At 49.7% G+C, this 23,082-nt stretch overlaps 3 protein-coding genes across 4 annotated transcripts in view; 2 read left to right on the top strand and 1 right to left on the bottom strand.

Moving 5' to 3' along the window:
- The first annotated feature begins 2,487 nt into the window (after nucleotides 1-2,487).
- The window catches only part of slc3a1 (solute carrier family 3 member 1), a 96,673-nt gene continuing 76,078 nt past the window's right edge, over nucleotides 2,488-23,082 (top strand). The window contains exons 1-10 of one of the 2 annotated variants that reach the window (XR_012929001.1): nucleotides 2,488-3,624; nucleotides 4,071-4,250; nucleotides 4,417-4,562; nucleotides 4,762-4,887; nucleotides 5,157-5,276; nucleotides 6,427-6,551; nucleotides 6,870-7,071; nucleotides 7,307-7,489; nucleotides 8,379-8,507; nucleotides 8,680-9,185. Coding sequence is in view for 1 of the 2 variants with exons in the window: in XM_076046217.1 (XP_075902332.1) it covers nucleotides 3,240-3,624; nucleotides 4,071-4,250; nucleotides 4,417-4,562; nucleotides 4,762-4,887; nucleotides 5,157-5,276; nucleotides 6,427-6,551; nucleotides 6,870-7,071; nucleotides 7,307-7,489; nucleotides 8,379-8,507; nucleotides 8,680-9,111 (2,028 nt within the window). In the remaining variant the exon portion in view is untranslated. Of the gene's footprint in view, nucleotides 3,625-4,070; nucleotides 4,251-4,416; nucleotides 4,563-4,761; nucleotides 4,888-5,156; nucleotides 5,277-6,426; nucleotides 6,552-6,869; nucleotides 7,072-7,306; nucleotides 7,490-8,378; nucleotides 8,508-8,679; nucleotides 9,783-23,082 lie in introns of those variants that run through there. The other variant, XM_076046217.1, reaches the window with a different exon arrangement.
- Nucleotides 8,553-15,240, bottom strand: prepl (prolyl endopeptidase like). Its single transcript, XM_076046216.1, has 15 exons — nucleotides 14,920-15,240; nucleotides 14,659-14,787; nucleotides 14,511-14,577; nucleotides 14,262-14,418; nucleotides 14,077-14,159; nucleotides 13,875-14,001; nucleotides 13,528-13,744; nucleotides 12,931-13,122; nucleotides 12,633-12,845; nucleotides 12,272-12,447; nucleotides 11,910-12,126; nucleotides 11,553-11,702; nucleotides 11,337-11,463; nucleotides 9,817-9,905; nucleotides 8,553-9,350 (listed from the first exon to the last, which is right to left on the bottom strand). Exons 1-15 carry the CDS (start codon nucleotides 15,043-15,045, stop codon nucleotides 9,273-9,275), a joined length of 2,148 nt encoding a protein of 715 aa, XP_075902331.1. The 5' UTR covers nucleotides 15,046-15,240; the 3' UTR covers nucleotides 8,553-9,272.
- camkmt (calmodulin-lysine N-methyltransferase) overlaps nucleotides 15,413-23,082 on the top strand; it is an 86,382-nt gene continuing 78,712 nt past the window's right edge. The window contains exons 1-3 of the mRNA XM_076046222.1: nucleotides 15,413-15,729; nucleotides 16,470-16,642; nucleotides 16,949-17,013. Of these exons, the coding sequence (XP_075902337.1) occupies nucleotides 15,562-15,729; nucleotides 16,470-16,642; nucleotides 16,949-17,013 (406 nt within the window). The 5' untranslated portion in view covers nucleotides 15,413-15,561. The remainder of the gene's footprint in view (nucleotides 15,730-16,469; nucleotides 16,643-16,948; nucleotides 17,014-23,082) is intronic.

Here is a 23,082-nt window from a genome sequence, read left to right as displayed (position 1 = left end):
CAAGGATGAGTAACTGAAATGAGTGGAAGAGATTGATTGGCACCGCGTGCGCCCGGCAGAGTAGAAAACCGGATCTTTGGCTGCGTGAAGACAACGGGAAGATCCGGAGCTGCGGCCGCAGGAGGAGAAGCTCTTTTGTTTTCTCTCCAGTTGAAGCTCTGCCTCTCGCCAGACCTCCCCAGGGCGTCGGGATGAACTGCCGGTTAAAGTTTAACTTTATTAGCCGCAGTCCATCTCACGTCTGCTGCCTCAGCACTAACTGGAGGTGCAGAGTATCGGGTCCAACCCGTCCCTGCCTCTTCTCACCCGCCATGTACACGGTACACCTCTCGCACATGCAGATTACTACTATTATTTTCATTCCCCTTGTGGCTCAGTGACAGTACAGGCCAACGTGTACTGAAGCACTTTGCTCTCGGCTGGTCTGCAGTGACTGTGGCTGATCAGCGGCTGCTGCTCTTTGGTGCCATAGATTTCACAGGTACTTCTCATTTTGCAGTTGCTTTGTTTTCATGAGATTATTATGGGCTGTTTTTACAGTGACAGAGGGGGGCGGGGTCAGTGTGGATGTGCACGTGGTTTATTTTTGGCTGCATTCTGTGCAACGCAACACCTATTTAGTTTTATTTTCTTGGTACAGGAGCAATAAAGGTCCATTGTTACACAACGTCCATCTTTACAATCCAACAATAAGTCAGCCTTTTTTTTTTTTTTTTTTTAGCAGGGAGCTAAAAAACAAGTGTTGCTGTGGTGGGAGGATGTAAACAGAGGGCTAAACATGTTGTTCTCTGGAGAGCTGTGTTGCATTTATTGGATTATTAATTATTCAAGGCTCCACTCAATTCTGGAAAGAACGACTGTGGGGGGAAAAGTGTAATATTGCATCTATAGGTGAAAACATGAATCTGTGTGAATTTCATTACAACTTCAAAAACATATTTCATTCATTTTTGTTTGAAAAAAAAAAAATCTACTTGTTCCACTGTTGAAAACAAGTCAACTCTTTGTTCAACGTGATTTGAAGTTTGAATATTGCTGTTTGTACTTGACCTGACCTGAGGTTTGACCACACTGAAGGCAGCTGGTGTGGCAGCTGCATCAGGCACTGATGAGTCGCGGAGGAGGAGGAGGAGGAGGGGGGAGGGGAAGGGGGAGGGGGGGTAGAGGAAGAAGAAACCTTGATGTGTGGAATGTACTTTGATTGTTTTTCCTCCCTGTACTCACTGATCTCCACTGCATGGACTGAAATCTCTCCCAACTCTCCTCAGTAACACAACAACTCTCCGCCGGCTCATCTGCTTTGACTTGAAAAGCACTCGGTCTTTGCTCTTCTTGTACAATAGGAACCGAAAAAGACTTATTTTTTTCTTTCTTTCCTTCCTTCCTCGGTTGTGTTGTGACCGCTTAAAATCTGTCAGTCTTTTATTCCAGGACGTTGGATTTTATTCTTTTCTTTTTCTTTTCTTTCAAAGCGTGTGCGCATGCGTTTTGACCTGGCTGGTTATGACGAGCTGCTGGCTACGTTGACGTGATCTGAGGGTCGGCACAAATTTCTGCAATTTCAAGGTGATTGTTTTTGAGTGTTGAAGATGAATCTTTGTCGGCTCCCCGGGTCGCGGCTTGACTCTGGCTGTACGAGGGCCACCGTCGACTGATTCCACCCTTATTTATTCCTGTAATTGGTAGGGCTTTTAAATTGTTTTTCTTAATGCTGTACGGGGGGGGTCATGTGCTCTGCTAGTATCGACTCCAGACTATAAACTCCTGGCCTGGCCTGGCCTGGCCTGGCCTGGCCTGCTTCCCCCTTGACCTTTGACCTGCCATGAGACTAAAAGGGAGGCAAGGCTTGAATGAGAAACACTCGCCATGTAGTCACCGTTCATTCCTCGACTGATTTCCCGCAACTCTGTCGTGATGTTAAAAGACCATAAAGTGAACATTTATGTCAATAAAAGATGGATTTGAGTTTAAAATGTGACGCTTTTCTTTTCAAAGCAAAACGGTGGAGCCGAAGGAAGCGGGAGTGTCTTTAATGGAGAAGAAGGGGAAAAAAAATATTGATTTCTTTTTCATCCTGAAATACAGCGGAGCACGAAACTCTTCGGCTTCCTAGGAAGCAGCGTGTTTAGCCCTTTGTTTACAGCCTTCTTAAACAGCAGTTCAGTGGTCATGCACAGTTTTGCTTAATAGGGGATAAACTTTAACAATGACCTCAGTTTAAGTGCAACACCAGTGTCTCACCAGGACAGTTTGCGGTGCCGCAGCACAAACTTTGCTCCACAACCAGACCGAGGCTTTAAATTCTTGCCCTGGTCCCGTAAATCCTGCAGGTCTAAATATAACCGAGCGCCGCCGGAGTCCGTCGGGATCGCTGGCTGCTGGCATCAGGGGATTTACTGTCTGAAACCCTGTTCAGGGAGTCAGTGAGTGCATGTGCAACACACATTGGGAGTGTGACCAATCGTCGCTCCGCCGAGTGCCAAACTTTCCGTCGATTGGACGGCTGACGGTACCGATGCAGCTCGTCAGAGTCGCACGTAATGTGTCTCTCCACTTGGAGACTTTGCAGATGAGCGATATTTACTGCAGGATGTGATAATTAGAGGCTGTCGACGATGTCGTGCAGAGATCAATGGGAGCAGTTTGGCGATAATTATTATACTTGTGGTGATTTTTATGAGGTTAATGAGTCCTCTTTCCCCACTGAGCTCCTGTGGTGCAGATTGGATTGAAATAAATATAAAGTTAATGATCCTCAGTCTCCCACTCTCTGCTTTCTGGCTGTGCTGCACCATGAAGAAAGAAAAGAAGAAGAAAAAAGTCAGAGAATAAAAATGCATTTAATTTGATACACATGCTGTGTGCATTTTCTCCTTCCAGCTCTTCATTCAAGTGAGGTGGAAGCAGAACAACACACTCGCTCCCTCCTCCGCTACCACCACCTTTGTCCCACTGCAACAAAGTCGCCTTAATCTAACTTTTCCCAAGCAGCAACTCTCCAGTTTCCCACATTCCACAGGTAGCGACTCTCACTCTCGGTCAGACTGACTCTCTCCCTGTGTGCCTGTGTGTGTGTGTGTGTGTGTGTGTGTACTCTGACCCCGTGGGACCAGATAAAGGAGTGCCTCAGTCTGCTGCACAAGGTTCATACTTTGCAGCAGCAGCAGCAGCAGCCGCAGCAGTTCCTCGCCTTCATAAAGCTCAGACCTCGCAGCCAGGTGAGCGGTACAGCGGACAGCATGGAGCTGGAGGAGTGCATCAGAAACCCGGCCTTCCAAGAGGCGGACGGCGGCGGCGGCGGCGGCGGCCCAGCCAGCAAGAAGAAGGAGTCGGTGGTGGAGCTGAACCCGGACAAGAGCGAGCTGGAGTTCACGCAGGTGCGGCCGTACGCCGGGATGCCCAAGGAGGTGGTGCTGCTCTACTCGTCGCAGGCGCGCTACCGCCTGCCCCGCGAGATCCTCTTCTGGCTGACGGTGTTGTGCACGCTGGCGCTGGTGGCGCTCACCATCACTGTGATCGTGCTGTCGCCGCGCTGCCTCAGCTGGTGGCAGGTGTCGCCGGTCTACCAGGTGTACCCCTCCTCCTTCAAGGACTCGGACGGAGACGGAGTCGGAGACCTCAAGGGTGAGACCGGCTGGTTGGAAGTCAGGGGAGTTGTTGTTTGTTTTTTCATATCTGGTTGTAGTTATTCAGTAATGACAGAAACGCGATGTTATTTTTCCATCACACCGATCTGCACTTGAATGAACTTCAACACAAGTTAAGAAAACACATTGAAAGGAAACAAAATGAAGCAGGAACAATGTTGAAACCAGTGCCGGGTCCAGTGTGTAAGACTTAGTGGCATCCGGTGTGTGAAATGCAGGGGGGTCTATGAGGGTCGACCCCCCACTGAGAATGTCCCGCCTCGGTCTGTTTAGTGCAGGTTGTATCAGTAGGACGAGGTCGATGTTACACTGTATTCTTTCTTTTATTTCTTTTTTCTTTTGCACTGATGGTTTTGGATCTCATGCACTGTAACATCAACACACCTCTGGACCGCCCTCTTAATTGACTGTGTGTTCTGGCAGGAGTTCTGGAGAAGCTGGATCACTTCCAGTACCTGAACATCAAGTCGGTGTGGGTCGGTCCCGTCTACCGCTCGCCCATGAAGGACTTTGGCTACGACGTGGAAGATTTCCGGGACATCAACCCGCTCTACGGCACCATGCAGGACTTTGAAGACCTCCTGGCCGAGATGCACAACAGAGGTGCGTGTGTGTGCGTGTGCGTGCGTGTGCGTGCGTGTGCGTGTGTGTGTGTGTGTGTGTGTGTGTGTGTGTGTGTGTGTGTGTGTGTGTGTGTGTGTAGCGGCTCAGACTGTAGGAGAAGGTGAAGGCCTTGGCATCATCTCTCCACCTCCTCTTCCTCCCTCAGGTTTGAAGCTGATCATGGATTTCATTCCCAATCACACCAGCGACCGCCACCTGTGGTTCAACCTGAGCCGCAGTGGAGATCCTCACTACAAAGACTACTACATCTGGGCCGACTGCCAGGGAGCTGCGTCCAAACCCAACAACTGGGTGAGTAGATGGCCAGCATGCTCAGAAGGTCACTAGCTGGCCACGATATTATGATTATAACAGTGTAGAAAGTAGTTGACAAACTGTTGACTGGTGATCTATCTATCTATCTATCTATCTATCTATCTATCTATCTATCTATCTATCTATCTATTTATCTATCTATCTATCTAATACATATCTATCTCCCTCCACTCAGCTGAGTGTGTATGGGAACTCCTCGTGGACCTACGATGAGCTCCGAGGGCAGTGCTACCTGCACCAGTTCCTCAAGGAGCAGCCCGACTTGAACTTGAGGAGCCCACGTGTCCGCAAGGAGATGCTGGTAAGCTCACAGGACACTGCAGACACTCATCTACTCGTCTATCTCCTGGTCTTATCACCAGGCTGTGTTACGTGGTGTGGATCTCGTAACACACAAGCAGCTGTTGCGGTAATGTGCGGCGCTCCACGGATCACACATTAACTCACGCAGGGTTAATCCACAACTCGGTTACTACTACTACTACTACTACTACTATTACGGCTCACTGAACTTTTCAGACATTTTGGCATTTCGTGTATTTCTATTGATTTACTTTCATTTTATTTCAGAATATTTTGCATTTCTGGCTGGGGAAAGGTGTGGACGGCTTCCGTGTGGGGGCTGCCAAGCACCTGCTGGAGGCGGCGCACCTGCGGGATGAACCACAGGTGGATCCAGGCAGAGCACCAGTAAGTGGCCTCCTCTCGCCACCACCTGGCCCACCTGTCGCATGTTTTCCTCCGAGCCCCTCGCAGGATCAAGGTCCAGTGGACTTTTCCGCTGTAAACATTGTTACATGGACAAATGATATGGTTTTACGCTGCAAATTGACGTGTCAGAGTCCACGTTTTAATGCGCAGCGATAAAAAAAAGAGGCGGCGGTGGTGTCTTCCAGCCCCGAGCCAGATGGAGTTTAATGAGCAGCCGTGTGGGCGCCGCAGCAGCAGCAGCAGCAGAGTCCTCCATTCATCCCTCGTAAATGTCACGTTTGTCCGGTGCAGTGAACGCCTCGGCATCCCAGCTCAGCCAGAGAGAGAGAGAGAGAGAGAGAGAGAGAGAGAGAGAGAGAGAGAGCTGGCTCCAGGTATTTCTCACAGAGGAGGAGATTAGTAGTTGGGGGGTGGAAATTATTGCATAGTTTGGTGGATTAGCAAACCACTGAGATTTTTCTTTTTTTTTAAAGCGGTGTAGATGAACTCCATGGCACTGAGGTTGACCTGTTCCACAGTGCTGGTCTGGCTCACTGGTTCTCAAACTTTTTCTGGCTCAGGGCAAACCTACCATTATTTTTTTTTCATCCTCTCTTTAATTTTCTCTCTCCACAGATCGTATTTATGACATCTTCTACTCTTACATTTAGCTTTTTCTGTACATCCCCTCCGACTATAATTATTCTAACTCGATCAAATGGAAACATTGATAGAATTGGTTTCAATACATTTAAATTGATTTTCTATTTAGTGATCCCATATTAGCCCAAACTACATCACCCACACACACACCGTGTTACATTTAAGAAATAACATAAGCTCACAACACAGCCAGCTGAGAACTGACCTCTCGTACTATTTCATTTTGAGTTTTTCAGTCTCTTAAATGAGTCAATTGTTGGAATAATGTCATTTCCCAAGCCACATGGTAAGATTCCTCAGCAGCCACTTTTGGGAACACCTGGTTTAGCATCACGTCGTGGTCGTCTTGTTCCATCCTCGTCCTCCTGCTAACAGCAGCGTCTCTGAGACGCTGCTGGGAGGGCGAACCGGTCGGTCGCCTGAAAGCAAAGGATGGAAAATCCAGCTGCAGTCACGTTCACGTCTTGGTCCCTGGTGTCGTCTTCAGGAGTCTGTGATGTCAGAGTGGGACCTGCACCACGACTTCACCACCAGCCAGCTGGGTTTGCACGAGCTGCTGAGGGAATGGAGGGCGGAGATGGACACGTACAGCCGCGAGCCCGGCAGATACAGGTGCGCCCACAAGATTCACTCAGTCATTTATTTCACAGTCTTGCATGCTGGAGAATATAATAAACTTTATTGATACTCCAAGGGGGAAATTGTGGTGTTACAGCAGCAATAGATACACAGACAGTAACAGTATAAATGTCATGTGCCAAGAGCAGCAACAACATCAACAATAAAAACCTAATAAATAAGATAAGATAACAACCTGTGTGCAATTTACAGTGCTAGAGTTTTATTGGTGTGTGTGTTTGCGTGCGTGCACACTGTTGGACATAACATGCACTTTTTTTTTTAAATGGTGATTTTCTTGTCTGTGTGCAGGGTCATGGTGAGCGAGTCGTATGATCAGCAGGAGGTGGAGAAGACCATGATGTACTACAGCACGCCGCTGGTCAAAGAGAGCGACTTCCCCTTCAACTTCTACCTGCTGGACCTGCCCCAGAACCACAGCGGCCTGTGGCTCCACAGTCTGGTGGACCTCTGGATGGCCAACATGCCTGGAGGACTGTGGGCCAACTGGGTGGTAAGACCCCAACCCTATCTGACACTCAGTCCAGGTCTCAGAGCAGAACCGGAACCAAAAGACGCTGCTGCAGTTTTAAGGCTGATGAATCAATCAAATTAAACCCCAAAGCAAATAAACAGGAAGTAGAATTATTTCTCCAACACTGACCTTCTCACCGAGCCACTCGGGTCACTCAGATGCTTTGGAATGAGATCATCATTCAGTCCCGTCTGCTCTCCGACCGCTTTTCAAGGTGGGAAACCACGACAAGCCCCGCATCGCCTCGGCCGCCGGCGCCACCTACGTGCGACTGGTCAACATGCTGCTGCTGACCCTGCCGGGAACGCCCACCACCTACTACGGCGAGGAGATCGGCATGGAGAACATCGACGTGACGGAGGATCAGATACTCGACCCCATGGGGAAACTCAACGCAGTCAGTAACATTTCCATCAGCACGAGTGTGGACCACAATTTACACAGTCTATATCTATCTACCTGTCCATCCATCCATACATACATACATCCATCCATCCATACATATACATATATATATATACAGGTACTACCCGAAAAATGAGAATATCAAGTCAAAGTTGTTTTATTTTGGCGATTTAACATAAAAGATGAAAGCAACACATTTTATTGAGCCGTTCCACGCAAACTGACATCTCCAGCAGTTCCTCGCTGTAACTTTGCTGATTAAGATTTTCAGCTTATTAAAACCACAAACCCACAAACTCAGAAAATTATTATAACATTTGAGTTTGTTTTTTTTAAGCTGCAAGACCTGATCAGCAAAATGCAAAGAAATAAAAACTTGAAATATATTGATTTGCATATTATTCCTTTATATAATATGTCACATTCACCTTTTAAGTTGAATTGCAGAAATACAAAAACCTTTTCGGGATATTCTAATTTTCTGTGTAGTATTTGTATATGTATTATAAGTTTGGATACATCCTTCTAATTGAATGGTTTTTCTTTCATTTTCATGACTATCAACACTGTAGATTGACACTCACGGCACCAAAACTATGACCGAACACATATGGAACATGTATTCAACAGAATAACTGAAACCAGTTTTATATTTGAGATGATCTAGAATAGCCGCCCTTCATATAAAATATATACAACATAACATATTGAGGTGTTGAACATTTTTTTCTTTTGCCACATTAATCCTCATATCCTGCTCATGTATTTGCTGTCTTCAGTGTGTATCTACAGTGTAGATAGAAGGTAGTCAAGATAAAGTAGAAGCAGGTGTGTCCAACCTGTTGCTCCCTGGTGACCTTCTTGCTGTGCTCGTGCTGCAGAGTGCAGGTCGAGACCCTCAGCGCTCCCCCATGCAGTGGAGCCAGGAGGTCCACGCAGGCTTCAGCAGCCAGGCCAACAGCAGCACCTGGCTGCCAGTGCACCCCGACTACAAGCAAGTCAATGTGGAGGTACAGCTCAGATCTTTGCACACAAGCATGTGAACGAGGAGTTGCTCGGTTTTTAAAGCACTTTTTATTCGGTTCATCATTTTTCCCGCCCAGTGGGTTTTGAAAAGACAGAATTTGCAGTCAGGATAAGTTGACTTAACAGAACCTCCTCCTCCTCCTCCTTCTCCTCCAGCTCCAGAAGCAAGACGAGGGCTCGGTTCTGCAGCAGTACCGCTTCCTCAGCGAGCTGCGCCAGTCGGAGCTGGCCCTGCAGCGCGGCTGGTTCTGCTACGTGCACGCCGACGCCAGCGTCTTTGCCTACGTGCGGGAGCTGGACGGGCTGGACCGGGCTTTCCTGGTGCTGCTCAACTTCGGCCGGGAGGCGGCCATCACGGACCTGTCGTCGGTGGCCGAGCTGCCGGAGCGGCTGACGGTGCTGGTGGGCACCGACCGCGGCAGGGACGGCGCCACCTTGCAGAAGTCCAGCGTGGCCACGCGGGCCGGCGAAGGCCTGGTGATGCACTACTCCACCACCGCCCGCTTCCATCCCAACCACCAGCAGCGCTGCTACGTCTCGGAGAAGGCCTGCTTCTTAAAGGTCATCAACATCCTGTATAAATGCTAATGGCTGCTCGGAGAAATCACTCACATCTTCTTTTATTTCTTTTTCTAATCTCCTTTGGTGTCAAATCATGAAAAATGGAGCGCCGTCCCCGATTCTTTGTTGTTGCTGTTGCGGTTAGACGCTCGGGTAATTTTCATTTCACACGCTGACTGACAGCCGGGCTATCTCCTCCGCCTGCGCGGAGTCCTGGGCGGATCCAAGCCCAGCTCGGCGTGCAGGAACGCCAGCTGGAGGGCTTCCTGTGTCAGGAGGAGGAGGAGGGGAGGAGGAGGAGGAGGAGGAGGAGACACAACAAGCTTCCTTGTCATCCGTCTCTCTCTATCGGAAAAGTCGCAGATATGAAAAAAAAAAAAAAACACCCTTCGGTCTACGGCGTCCGTGTTGATGAGAAACTGAGAGTCGCCTTTCAAATGTAATCTTTGTCAGTGAATGTGTTGTACAAGCAGACGATTAAAACATCCGCTGAGCGTTTGGTGCAATCATTTCACACCTGGACTTTCAGACACTGAGGAAGAACATGGTGGGAAACTGCTGGAAGTTCCCGGTCTGAACAGAAAGAGCGAGTTTCTGCAACTGCATCTAGAACGCTTTAGGACGGTATTTTCTCTTTTAATGATGTGTGACTGTTCTGCCGGAGACCAAGAAGGAAAAACATAAAAAAAATAAATAAATGAAAATCTTCAGTCTTACTTAACGGTGCATTACCTGCTCCACAAAGAGCCCAAAGTCTTGAGGTCCCTGGTGATCCGTCCCGGGCTGAATGTTGACAACTATGTTCGGCGTCGGCTCACATTCTGGCGGGCAGACGGACGGACGGACGGAATGACGGACGGACGGACGGAGGTCAGCGGTGGCAAAGGAGAGAAAATGTTAACGTTTAAAAAGCAAAACTTGTTCCTTAATTCATCGCATCTCATTCCGAGTCCATTCACTCGTCCTCATTGTCGGTTTTCAACTCCGCTCGCTCGCTCCCATCTGATAGGGACCCCTCCTCCTCCTCCTCCTCTTCCTCCGCCTCCTCCTCCCCCCCTCCCCCGGCACTGACCCCGCCCCTCGCCGTCCCCGCGGCCCTCGCCGTTACACAGGCGCGGGTCTTGACCTTGACAGCTCCCAGTCTGTGGCGTCTAATCTCTGCCTCTGATACACTATCTCCTCACCATGCTAATGGAGCTGCGGCGCTCGGCCCGCGTGTCCATATGCCATCAGCACTTTATCAAAGGGCCTCCGGAGAACACAGCCGGTCCGATTAGGGAGCCGTCGACGCGCACGCCGGCCCGGATAATGCGTGTATGGACAACAGAAAAAGTGGGGGGTGGGGGATGGAGCAGGGGGCTGGGGGGGTTGATAATGCGTGCATTAGAAACGAGAAGAGCAGAGGAGGAGGAGGAGGAGGAGTAGGAGGCGGAGAGGGAGACGGGTGTAAAAAGGAGTAGCGGCAATGTGCTGAAGGCAGATTATAAGTGAGAGGGGGAGAGAGCCCGTCCAGGGGGGACCAGAGCAATTAGCCCAAACACACACACACACACACACACACACACACACACACACACACACACACACACACACACACACACACACACACACCCGGTGTACACCACAAGGTGACCTCTGCCGCTTGTTTGTGGCTGTGAACTTCAGACTGCTGTTAGCGGCTCCCCCAGGACGGGCAGCAGAGTGACTCCTCTGCCGGGAGTCGACCCGGCCCAGTGGTGTCGCCTCTCTACCAGATACGCAGCTGCACGACGTAGAACCGCCAGGAAAGGTCCAGAATGACGGTGCAACCACTGCGTGGTTCTGTTTCTAGACACTTTGCCGTTTAATATATGATGAAGAGGAGGTTTTATGTTCTGGTCTGTCCGAGAGTGTCAGCCATGGCTTTAGTGTCGCTTCAGAGAACTGATCGGTGTTTGCTGAAACTTTATTCTTTTATATACATGTGTTCATTTTTTATTTATTTATTATTTTTTCCTTAATTTTCACAAATTTGTCTCGTGACTGCTGTTCGTGAGGTAAGTCAAGTCCAACTGGAAATGACTGTTAAATATGTTGTGTAGCTGATCATACATTAGCATTTAGACAGTGACATCACCATCAGTGGGACGCTGGATACTTAATGCATTACTGAGCACGGTGGGTCTTATGTTGTGTTGTTTTGAAGCAGCTGCGGCTGGACAGATGTGTGCGAGGCTGGAGTGTTCCCTCTAGAATAAACTTTTTTTGCGCACCTGACTTTGCCGTGGTGGCACCGTGGGTCCGAACGGCCTCCTTCAGCTTCTCCGTGTACCTGAGAACCCCCGGCAGAGGGACCCGGGCGTCGGCGCTGTAGGCCGTCAGCATGATGGACGGGTAGCGCTGGTTCAGTGCCGTCGACAGGGAGGCAACGTTAGAGAGTCTGAACACGTCTGCGCTGTTTCAACTGCTCCTCCTGCCTTTCATCCCACCTGAGCGGCGATGTTGCTGAGGGGGCAGTAGGAGGAGATGGCCAGCCTGTGTTGTGGGTTCGCCGCCGGGTCGCCCCACTCCTCCCGGTCCTCCAGCGTGAGGGGCAGACTGGGATCCTGCAGGGTTCCCAACACGTCCAGGAAAGGAGCCTGGAGGTCAAGAAGCCAGCAAACACTGAGGATGTTGTGCAATGATGGTATGATTGGACGGAGGAGGAGATGGAATATTTTTTTTTGCAAGTCATCAAAGAGAAAAATACAACAACAAACATTCTCGTCAAATCTTGACCCTCGATTTAGTTGTTAGTGGGACATTATTACTCTGTCAAACTCTGTTAGTACATCCTTACAACGAACCTGCAGAGAGACGGCCCTCATCAGGTGCGGGCGGCTGTTGCACAGCGCCCCCACTGGCACGGCCCCGGCGCTGCAGGCTGTCAGCGCGGCCAGAGACGGAGAGGAGACTCCTGAGGAGAAGAGGAAGAGGAGGCAGGCGGCGAGGTCGTCCACTCCTCTGGGCTTCCGCTCCACTCGGGCTTCTCTGTGCCAGGCGAGGCCTCGCTCTCCTCCACCTCTGGGAGGCGCACACACACACACACACACACACACACACACACACACACACACACACACACAGTGCACAGGTTCAGCTCAACCTGCAAGCTGACCTTCTCCCTCCCGCTGCTGCTGCTCCATGTCAACGTGACCTGAGCAGTGACCTGATGTGGCAGTAGGCCAGAGCCCAGCCTTCATCCACAAGCAGCCTTTTCTCTGGATGGAACTCCATGTCCAGGTCCCGGCCGTACGCCCCGTACACGTGGACCAGCAGCGGAGCTCCTTGCAAAGCCTGCAGAGGAGCTTTGTGGACGAGCGTGATGGGCACTGAGGAACCGTCCTGCCGTGGGGAAAATAGAGAAATCACCAAGTATGACACTCTTTCAAAGTTGCTTTGAACATTTATCATTCATCGAACAAAACTGAATCTTATGACAAAAAAGGTGAATCTCTCCCTGTGTGTGTGTGTGTGTGTGTGTGCGTGTGTGTGTGTGTGTGTGTGTGGCTTGTGAAGTTTGCTCCTACTTCGCTGGGGGCCTCCAAGCGTGTCGTGCTGTAATTTCCCCGGTTTTCTGGGAAGCTCTTGTCTCCGGTGCCTGACATAAGTATTCCTTCCTCGGGGTACAGACAGTACGGCACCGGCGAGTGCGCCGGAGATGAAAGTAGGAACTCAAAGACATCCTGACGGTCGGCTATGCTGCATCTCTTCACTTGAAAGGCGCAGGCCCAGGGGGGCAGCTGGGAAAGCACGGACATTTAATACTCAGAAGGCAGCTAAAGCGTCGGAAAATGAACATTAATAACTGCAGTGGGCCGCGCCGACCTGTGTGCTGCGCACCTCCTCCGGGTTGGTCAACGAGACGGTCGTCAGGACGAGTTCTCCTGCTGGGACTCGTGCGACCAGCACACAGTGGTTTCCCACCACGTCCATGTCCTTGATGGTGGTGCCGGGCTCAGGGGTGAACAGGGGCACCCATGAGGTCATGTAGGGCTCTGAGAGGGGGGCCTGCACCACCTGGGGGGGGGGAAGTGGGACACACGCACACACACACACACACACACACACACACACACACACACACACACACACACACACACACGGATTAGTCTTCCAGCAACAATTTGCTAAATTTTCAAGTATTTAGGCCCCATGTTAATTATAATACAAATGTTGAATTTTAATTTTAATTTTTAATTTGATTTCATTTCCTTATTGTATATTAATTAATATAATTTTCCGTCTTTTTGCACTGTTTTAGCAAATTTCCCCACAGTGGGATTAATAAAGGCATTCTGTTCCTTTCTATTCCATTCTATTCCATTGCATGAAGTTCCTCCGGACTTCCTTAAAAGAACAAGGACTCATGTCCGATAAACTGCAGCAACAAAATAAGCCGTTTGAGGGGCGTTGGAGCTGTACCTGATATTCCTGCCCTGGGCCGGTACTGGCCAGAATAATCAGCCGCTCTCTCCAGTGCTCCACATGGTACAGGAGGTCCGGCCGGCGCGGCTGAACCAGTAGAGGCTCCAGGCTGGGCGCCGTCACATCGACCAGCCGAACCTCCGAGGCGCTTCTGCTGCTGCTGTTGATGCTCAGCAGCCGCCGATCCCTGGTCAGGGCGACCTCGGCAAACACGCTAGGAGAGATGTTCTCATCAGTGCTACAGCTGGAGCAGCAGCAGCAGAAGCAGCAGAAGCAGCAGCAGAAGCAGCAGCAGAAGCAGCAGCAGCAGCAGAAGCTCCAAAGATGCATTCAGTCACACTTACTCGGGCCGTGCCTCCTCGTGCACTGAGCTGATCTTGCTCCCACTGGTGGTCAGGTCCAGGCGGAACACCCTTCGGCAGCTGAGGCCCTCCAGAGTGGTGTAGAACAGGACCTCGTCTGTGGCCCACTCTGGCCGCACAGACACACAGCACACGTTATTGAGTGTCTGCTACAGGAAAACAGTGGTTCAGAGTGGAGACCTACCAAAGCTGAGGACCTTCTGCAGAGTAAACACAGTGCGGGGGGCCTCCAGAGGAAGAGGGTCTCTGAGCTTTACAACGACGCACCTGTCAAAAGGAACATTTGAGAGCTTAAAAATGTATTTCCGCAAAATAGCGATGAAAGAACAGAGTGTTTCTGTGTTTTTTTTGCGATGATCAAATTTCCACCTCGGCTCTGTGCAGTGACGGCTTTTAACTGTGGCGGCGAGATGCTTCTCCTGTGGGGACAGACGGATTCTCTGGACCGTCCACTGACGCCGCTGCTCAGCTGTGTCACCCTCAACAACCAGTTCTAGATTCAGCACCTGCTCTGACTTCCTCTCACCTACAATCAGAGAGGAAATGTTCATTTCGAGTTGGAGTTCAGCCGTTTGTTTCCCTGCCAATGGATCATCAAGATAATCATCTTCCTCCTACCGTGTCTCTTGTCCGCTCTGTAGATGCCATCGCCTTCTACGAAATACACATGCTGCTGTCCAACAACCTGTCAAGGGTGTGAAGCAACATGTGAGAGGTGAGTTTAACAGGTTCCGTGTAGTGAAAGCGGGAGAAGTGCCACTCTTACCAATGAGTGATCCGGTACGTTGGAGAACCTTTTGTATGCTGCCCTTAGCCTCCTCTCCAAATCCCTCTTCAGGGGTTCATATCTCTGTAGTCCAGAGTTCGGAGTATTAGTTGAGGAGTCCGATGCAACCTAATTTAAAATAAATAAATAAATAAATAAAAATATATATATATTTTTAATGTGCAAGTTGTCAATGAATTCGCTTGTACGGAGCTACCGCTCGTGAGAGTGAATGAGAAACTTTTTTCTTGATGTCCTCACCGACACATGCCGTCGCTGGGCGAACCGAACCCACGCTGGCCTTTTGCAGGAGAACCTCTGGAGCCTCAGCTGAGGTGCAGCAACGACACGAGCCGATGCACGCACCAGGGACGTCAGAAAGGTCATTGCAGATGTATCACGGCTTCGACACCAGCGTGCGTGGGGACAATAAAGCTCTAATTGATATTTATTCAGCGCGTCCTTCTCTGTCGTCTCTGCAGTGTCTTCGCCGCCATGAAACACGATTTATATTATAAAGTATTACCAACACAACAATAACAGCGCCGTTTTCTGTCGCTGGCTGTCATCAGGGGAACCATGTGCATCGGTTTCCGAAACAAAACTGGCCGGCTGTGACGTTGCAAGGACGGCCAGACCAATGTAATCAAACGCAGATGGATTTAACAGTCTGCCGTACGGCGAACTCAGATCGACTATTTCGACTATCTTTTGTTATGCCTTGAACGGCACAAAGTGTACGGAAGAAGCACATGTCCATTGTGAATGCATCAAGTGATACAGCCAAGTGATGTTTGTGATCTTTTCTACGTCGATTTAGCCCACAAACAGATTATTTTTGTTGTTTATTTTCTCGTTTCTCTCGTGTCTTTGTAAAAACATTGACGTTTAAGACGTTTTTAAATGGATACGATGGAGACGAACGTTTCAACAGAGAAGACAGAGTCGCCTTCGCCTCTGATTAAACACGTTAATGAAGACACCTGCTTAGAAAACACAACTCGAACCCCTCCGGAGGATCGTTGCGGTACTGCCGATGTCGCGAAGGCCAGGTGGACTCTCCTCAGACAGGTGACGTTTGCCTGACAGACAATACCTCCTCACCCTGGCTTGTGTTGCTAGATTGATTGATTTGTGCCGGAAGAGGTGTTTCTTCTTCGTCGCTGGGAAACAAAAACGAGATGACAACAGTCTCCCTACGCCCACGGTCTGTCTGCCTTTGGATCACTGCACTCCAACTGTACTCCACGCATGCACTGTGTGATCTACAGGGCGCTCATTTACAGCATTTACAGCCCAACACGGTGGGAATAAGGACTGTGACAATCAGTTCAGTATCTTCATTAAACGGAAGCCTGCACATTAAAGACCCGGCTTGGTTGAGAATGCACAAGAGACGGTCACCTCACAACTAGAAGTTGTAGTATTGTGTCAATAATTTGCATGTCTTGCCAGAAAAATCCTCAATTAATTTAATGTTTTATGTTTGCTTTGTAAAAACAAATTCCAATGAATAAAAGTTAAAATGAAAGTGTTAAATTAATGTATATTTAAAATAGTTTATTGTTATTAAACTTTGAGCATTAAAGTTATGACTAAATGTTTTTTTTTTTTAATTTAATTAGGCAGTTCAATCCTTCTGTCTCTGACAAGTTATTATTTTATGTTTCAAACTCTAACTTAAACTTCAGATGTAAATTGTTGAAAATGGACCCTGATAAAAAAAAAAATTACTTCTTAGTGGATGAATGACAAAATTCACTCTTATATTTTTTTTCTTATTATTTTTTTTGCTGCCTCTCCCTTGACAGGTTCTGCGACAGAAGCAGGTGGACAGTCCTGAAGTCCAGCAGGTGTCCGTCCGCAGATTCTCCACCTTTGACCTTTTCACCAGAAGGCCTGCAGCAACACAGGACAGTACCACCGACGGCCAGTGGGTGGAGTACACAAGTGTCTTCTCTCCTGAGTACTCTGCCTTCCTCATGTAAGGGTGCACCATTGCATTATAACAACAATAAGGAATGGGGCTACATTACATATTAATACAGAAGATATTACACATACAGATATTTATTCATTTGTATGCAAACTACATGCAGTGTAATTTGTAGTAGTGTAGTTTCCCAATTTGGGATCAATAAAGTACATCTATCTATCTATCTATCTATCTATCTATCTATCTACCTATCTACCTGTCTGCCTGTCTGCCTGCCTGCCTGCCTGCCTGCCTGCCTGCCTGTCTGTCTGTCTGTCTGTCTAAGCCTGTTCTAACCTCTGTCCTCTCTCTCAGGGACGACCTGGGGCCCCTCAGAGTCAGCGAAGTGCTCAACAGCTTTGACAACACCGGCAACGTCTGTGAGTACACACCTCAAGTTGTTCCATGAAGGCTGGCTGTTAGCAGTGTCAGTGTGCAGTGAGGCGTCTGTGATGTCAGAGTTTTTATTTTTTTTATTTTTTTGGTGCTACTTCCTGTCTTTGGTCTCATCCTGACAACGATCTACGCGGAGATGAAGGTCAAGGTTAATGACACGGAAACTTCCGTGGTGAAGCCTGGAGGCTTCACTTTATGGCTGTATTGATCCTCTGCTCGCCAATAAGGCAAAGTTACCTGAGGTCAACATTTTGACTGAAGGTAACATTAAAATGTTTTTCTCATCATCGGAAAAACCTTTTCGTGGCATCTCGGGGAGTCACATCCATCTGTGTGTAGACGGAGCAGAGCGTGTGGCCCTCATAGGTGCGTCTTAAAAATCTGTTCATGAAGTCGATTCACACCTAATGGCACTGATGAGATGTTTTAATAGCTGAATTTTGGCTTGTTTTCGGTCATTTTGTTTTTCTTCTTTATTTATTTATTTATTTTTAACAAAAACCAGAGTGATATCAGGCCTTTGTCACTGTTTTCTAATATTTTCTTTATTTAAACAAGGATATTGGATTATAAAACATTTTAATTTTGGAATATGTGTCCTCAAATTGGTCCACTCCAGACTGCAACACACACACACACACACACACACACACACACACACACACACACACACACACACACACTTCCTCAGTCTACCTCTCCTCCAAACCTTTATCCTCTTTCATCCGTCCTCCCCCCTGGCCCCCCCGCACCCCCTCCCCCCTCCCCCAGCCCCTCCCCTCCCTCCCAGCTGGAGCCGTGCTCGGCCAGATGGGTAACCGAGTTCCTGACTCGGCCGGTGGATTAGCACAGCCGGAGACCAGAGCACAGAGGAGGGGAGAGGAGAAAAGGGAAAGAAGGGGAGATGGTGGGTGGGCATGCCAGAGGTGGGACCGTGTGTGTGTGTGTGTGTGTGTGTGTGCGTGTGTGTGTGTGTGTGTGTGCGTGTGTTTAAGGAGGTGATCCAGCTCCCTCCTGTTCTCCATCTCATGTTTGGGACTAGTAATGCGTGAGATCAATTAGGATTGGTTGAGAGGATGCTCTGAAAGGCCCAGAGGTGACCCTGTCACAGCTCTGGGCCATATTTTCCAGGGTGGGACTCAGAGAAGCCTCCTGAACAAACACAGACACATACCGAGCCCGCGTGCGCTTTCTAACCACCATGCGCCGCCGCAGCCGCTACTGCACATCTGCAGAATCTGCACAGTGGCGCTAAATTTATTATGGCTCGCCATCACACCCTTGACACCGCTCCTGCTATCTTGATAATCCCCCACCCCAACCCCTGAGGTGTGGACAAGCCCAAATCCTGGGGGTCCTCGTCCTCCTGAATAGCAGGCTAAAAAGCCCCGGCCGGATTAGCCCACCGCCTCTAAAATGTGTGGACTCAGCTCAAAATTGCAGACCCCCCCTCCCCCGCCGCCTTCCACTCACACCCCCCCCCCCCTCCCCCCAGCCCCTCCTCTCAGCGTGAAGCCTCTCTCCAGCCCATTGTGTCTGTTCCACCACTGTGCACGTATGTGAACAATATGTTGTTTCTTAAGGCGACGCTAAGCTGGAGTCAATGGCTTCATTTGAAGATCAGCGAATCAGGAAATAAGTCTCAATCAGGATGTTTAATGCAGATGGATGGAGCGGCCTGGTTATGACACCGAGGATGATCAGAAGGAGGTGGAGGAGGAGGTGGAGGAGGAGGAGGAGGAGGACACACTGCTTTTTAATATTCAGGGTATTAGGCGGCTCTTTCCAGTATCAAACCTCTGGTTTTAGTGTTTTTTCGAGGGTCAAGGGGGCCGAAAAGACAAAAAGTGACATTTATAGCACCGTAAAATCCACGATAACCTCGACTCAGATCATTAGGCGACAAACAAAGCACGTTCAGAACACTGCAATCAATCACATCAAAGAATCAGGTCAGGAGGCAAAAAGCAAAGCATGCAACCCCAATCAATAAAAACACACTTTTGCATCTGCTGTTTTATACACTGGTGCAACACACACTCACCTGTTTGCTCATAACGAGGCACCCTGACCCCCCCCCCCGGCCCCCACCCTCTCCTACTGCCCCCGGTGGCCACTCTGAAGTCAGGGGACGGCGCGGTCACATACATTCGAACGAAATCGATGAGCACTTAAGAAGCGGCTTTAGCCACCAGGGTATCGGGGGTTCACTTTGAACATTTTGAACTCTGAACTTCCAACCCGACCGACCGACCCCCCCCCCCCCTCGCCAGCCGACAGCGGGGGCTTGTAGCTGTAAGAGAGCTTTGTTGTTTGGCTTTGTTTGGGAGGGTTAGAGGTGGGATTGGCTCCTTGTCTCCTGCTCAGGATCAGGATTTTAGGACACAATAACGGCCCTGGGCTCGGTTGACCAAGAATGCATCAGAGGAAGTGCGTGCATGTCTGTGTGTGTGTGTGTGTGTGTGTGTGTGTGTGTGTGTGTGTGTGTGTGTGTGTGTGTGTGTGTGTGTGTGTGCTGGAGAGGGTTTAGACAGCGCTTGTTGACATTGCGGTGCTTTCGCTAAGAGCGGCGGTCAGAACGTGAGGCGACGATAGAGACGATGCAAACTGGCGGTTGGTCGTCCGGCTCGCCGCCTGCAGAGGAGTTAAGATGAGAATCATTAAAGGCAAAGCCCTTCCCGCTCAGGACTTTCCCTCTGTGTGTGTGTGTGAGTGGGTGGGTGAGTGCGTTTGTGTGTGTGTAATCAAGAGCCATCCATCCATATAAAGCCTAATAGAGCCTTCTTCACTACAGCTGTCATTGTGTGAATGGCTACTCGCCTTTCAGCCTCTCAGTCGTCCCGATTATCTCCGACAGACTTCACCTATCACCCCTGCTGGTAAATACTATAAGCCCAGAATGTGTGAGTGTTGTCGGAGAAAAGAGATGGAGACGGGCGGGGGAGGGGGGTGGGGGGCGGGGGTGGTGAGAAGCGGGGGAGGAGGGGGGTTGTTAGCTGGTCATCTGTGTGCGTGCGTGTATCTAGCAGGAGAGATACATAAATACCCTCCTAAATAAGCCGTCAGTGGCAGCACATGACAGCTGTGTGTTCCTGTCACTTCCTGTTGCTGCTTTGTGTGTGTGTGTGTGTGTGTGTGTGTGTGTGTGTGTGTGTGTGTGTGTGTGTGTGTGTGCGTGTGTCCAGTGTGATTTAATGTGCCGCACTTGTGACTAAGTGTTTCTAGCTTGTACTTGAGGTGTGTGTGTGTGTGTGTGTGTGTGTGTGTGTGTGTTGTAATAGGTGCCCCCCGTTGCCTCCCCTTGTGCCAAGCCTTTAGCAGAGCGCTGTTTGCATAATTATGCTAATTTATTGTGCCATAGTGCTAATTAGACCTTGTTAGACAATGGAGCTAGACTGGGAACTGGCAGACACACACACACACACACACACACACACACACACACACACACACACACACACACACAGACTGTTGTGTCAGTGACAAGGTTTGCGCCCCCCCTCTGCGACGGTTGCGTCGCTCCCTGCGGAAAACGTTTCCCCCCACCAGCGCCGACCTGCTGGAGCGACGCTGAACTGAAGCAAATGCACCTGAACTCCATGGAAGACTTGAAGGTGAACGAGCTCTCCCAGAATCGACATAAATAAACAGTCCAAACATTTTCATATTTCAACGAGGGTCCTGAAGCTTCCCTCCAGTGCGCCGCCAGCCGCCGTCTGTCTAAACATTCAAATCTCAGTTTTAGTTTCGATTCAATCCAGGATTCTTCTTTCAATTAAAAAAATATGAGTTCAACATTAATGCCTCTGTAGTAATACCAGTGAGAATATGATTAATATAATTATTAGGGGCTGACCTCACTGCACCCCACTGTGAGGCCAGTCCACGACCAGTGTGCCACTTTTCATCCGTAACAAACAAACAAACAAATAAATAAGAACTCTGAAGAATTAACTGATAACTCCCCCATTTGAAATGTTCCAATTTAATCAGCCGTGATAAAAATACATTTCTGCTTGTGTTTTCGCCTCTCAGACAAGAAACACACAAACGCTGCGCGACGTGCGAAGCCCTTTTTCTCCTCCGCTGCCACCGCCGTTGTTTCCCAGTCGATAGTTTGAGCGCTAAACACAAAAGGACAGTCGCGCGGCGAGCGGATGCAGCCTTCACAGTGTGTGCAGCTTGTGTATCCTGTGCTTTGTCAGGAGGTGCGTGTGCATGTGTGTGTGTGTGTGTGCGTGTGTGTGCGCGTGTGTGTGTGTGGAGCCGGAAAGGAAAAGCGTGTGCGGGACTTGAGTGGCCGGAGGGCACGTTGAAAGAGTTGCTGGTTGACTTAATTGAAAGTAATTGATTTTCTCGTGGCGTCCTCGCCTGCTGCCGCCGCTCCACCACCGGAGGAGCCAGCGAGCGAGCGAGAGAGCGAGCGAGCGAGAGAGCGAGCGAGCGAGCGGGGACTCGCCCCGAGTGCCGTCGGCCGACGCTGAAAGCTTCCTGACACTTGAGAAGTAAACAGTGGCGGCGCTGCGTCTCAGCCCAGCGCGCATTTACGCAGGCCAGGATGCAAATGCTGTGCACACACACACACACGCACACACACACACACACACACACACACACACACGCTCATGTGCGTGCATGAAATCCCCCGCAAGTCCACCAACACCTCTGCTGCTCCAAATCATCACATACTTTTGCCTCCTTAAGTGCAGCAACACTCAGCGTAGCGCCGTCCCCGACCGTGCACTGCCACCACTCTTCTCCTTTAATCCCCCTCTTCATCTTCCTCCTCTACTGCACTTTTTAAAATGCTAAACTGCAACCGCATGGTACGGACAGCAGTTGCTGCGCTACCAAATGCACATCCCAGTGTTGCTCTCTGACTAAAGATGGGTTGGCCAGCCGCTGAGAGTGCGTCGAGTCTTCCGCACCTCTGTACCATTTCTGCAATGCAACTGCAACCAGCGATTTCTCATACACTTCCATACACACGCACACTTCCGCCCTTTCTGCTGCATGACTGATTTGGAGTGCGTTGTGGCTATTTGTTGCAGTGTGTGTGTTGCAGCTGTTTGTTGCAGTGTGTGTTGCAGTGTGTGTGTTGCAGTGTGTGTGTTGCAGTGTGTGTTGCAGTGTGTGTTGCAGTGTGTGTTGCAGCTGTTTGTTGCAGTGTGTGTTGCAGTGTGTGTGTTGCAGTGTGTGTTGCAGTGTGTGTTGCAGCTGTTTGTTGCAGCTGTTTGTTGCAGTGTGTGTGTTGCAGTGTGTGTTGCAGTGTGTGTTGCAGTGTGTGTTGCAGCTGTTTGTTGCAGCTGTGTGTTGCAGCTGTTTGTTGCAGTGTGTGTGTTGCAGTGTGTGTTGCAGCTGTTTGTTGCAGCTGTGTGTTGCAGTGTGTGTTTGTTGCAGTGTGTGTTGCAGTGTGTGTTGCAGCTGTTTGTTGCAGCTGTGTGTTGCAGTGTGTGTCGCTCCACTCCAGGTTCTTGCAGTGCAGATGTCAAACCCGTGCAGCATTTCATTGTCAAACACTGCTGCAGACACTTGTGTACGTTAGGGGAGGGTTGGCAACTGTGAACATACGCTGCACTTCCCACTGTGTGGCACACTGCTCAGTGTCGCTGCACTACAACCCTCCAAGCACCAGGTATTGCTGCTGCTGCTGCTGCTGCTGCTGCTGCTGCCGATGCTCTTTAGCCTGCAGTTTCTTTCTTTGCTTGATGATGTTTGTGTGTGTGTGTGCGTGCGTGCACACGCGTGCGTGTCGCATACGCGCGCACGATTACCAGTAAGCGGTGTGGGGATTAAGTTGAGGAAATGAGTAGAGCGTTAAAGAGTGCGTCCCTGCCCAGTGCTCTGGCATTGTCAGCGCTGCTAATACTCAGCTAATTACAAGGACATAGTTTAACAGCAGAGTTCAGTCCATAACCCCCCACCCCTCCCTCCTCGCCCCCTCCTGCCCCTCCCTTTCTTAAGTTACCCCCTCGCCCCAGGATTAGGCCATGAAATAAAGGGGTGGGGGGTGAGGTGGGGTGAGGGGTGTGTGGGGGGGGGGGGGTGAAGGA

This window comes from Nelusetta ayraudi, unplaced genomic scaffold (genome assembly GCF_046127955.1).
Source record: "Nelusetta ayraudi isolate G7.1 ecotype Tasmania unplaced genomic scaffold, CSIRO-AGI_Nayr_v1 ptg000089l, whole genome shotgun sequence".
NCBI lineage: Eukaryota > Metazoa > Chordata > Actinopteri > Tetraodontiformes > Monacanthidae > Nelusetta > Nelusetta ayraudi.
Note: the sequence above shows the minus strand (reverse complement) of the source record. Positions and strands in the feature narration are given on the sequence as shown.

What these genes read in the sequence shown, in the direction of transcription:
- prepl (XM_076046216.1), bottom strand. Translation starts at nt 15,045, where the DNA reads ATGACCTTTCTGACGTCCCTGGTGCGTGCATCGGCTCGTGTCGTTGCT. An exon ending in CAGAGCGGACAAGAGACACG is followed by an intron (nt 14,419 to 14,510) that starts GTAGGAGGAAGA and finishes CTCTGATTGTAG; the next exon opens with GTGAGAGGAAGTCAGAGCAG. An exon ending in CACGAGGAGGCACGGCCCGA is followed by an intron (nt 13,745 to 13,874) that starts GTAAGTGTGACT and finishes CATCTCTCCTAG; the next exon opens with CGTGTTTGCCGAGGTCGCCC.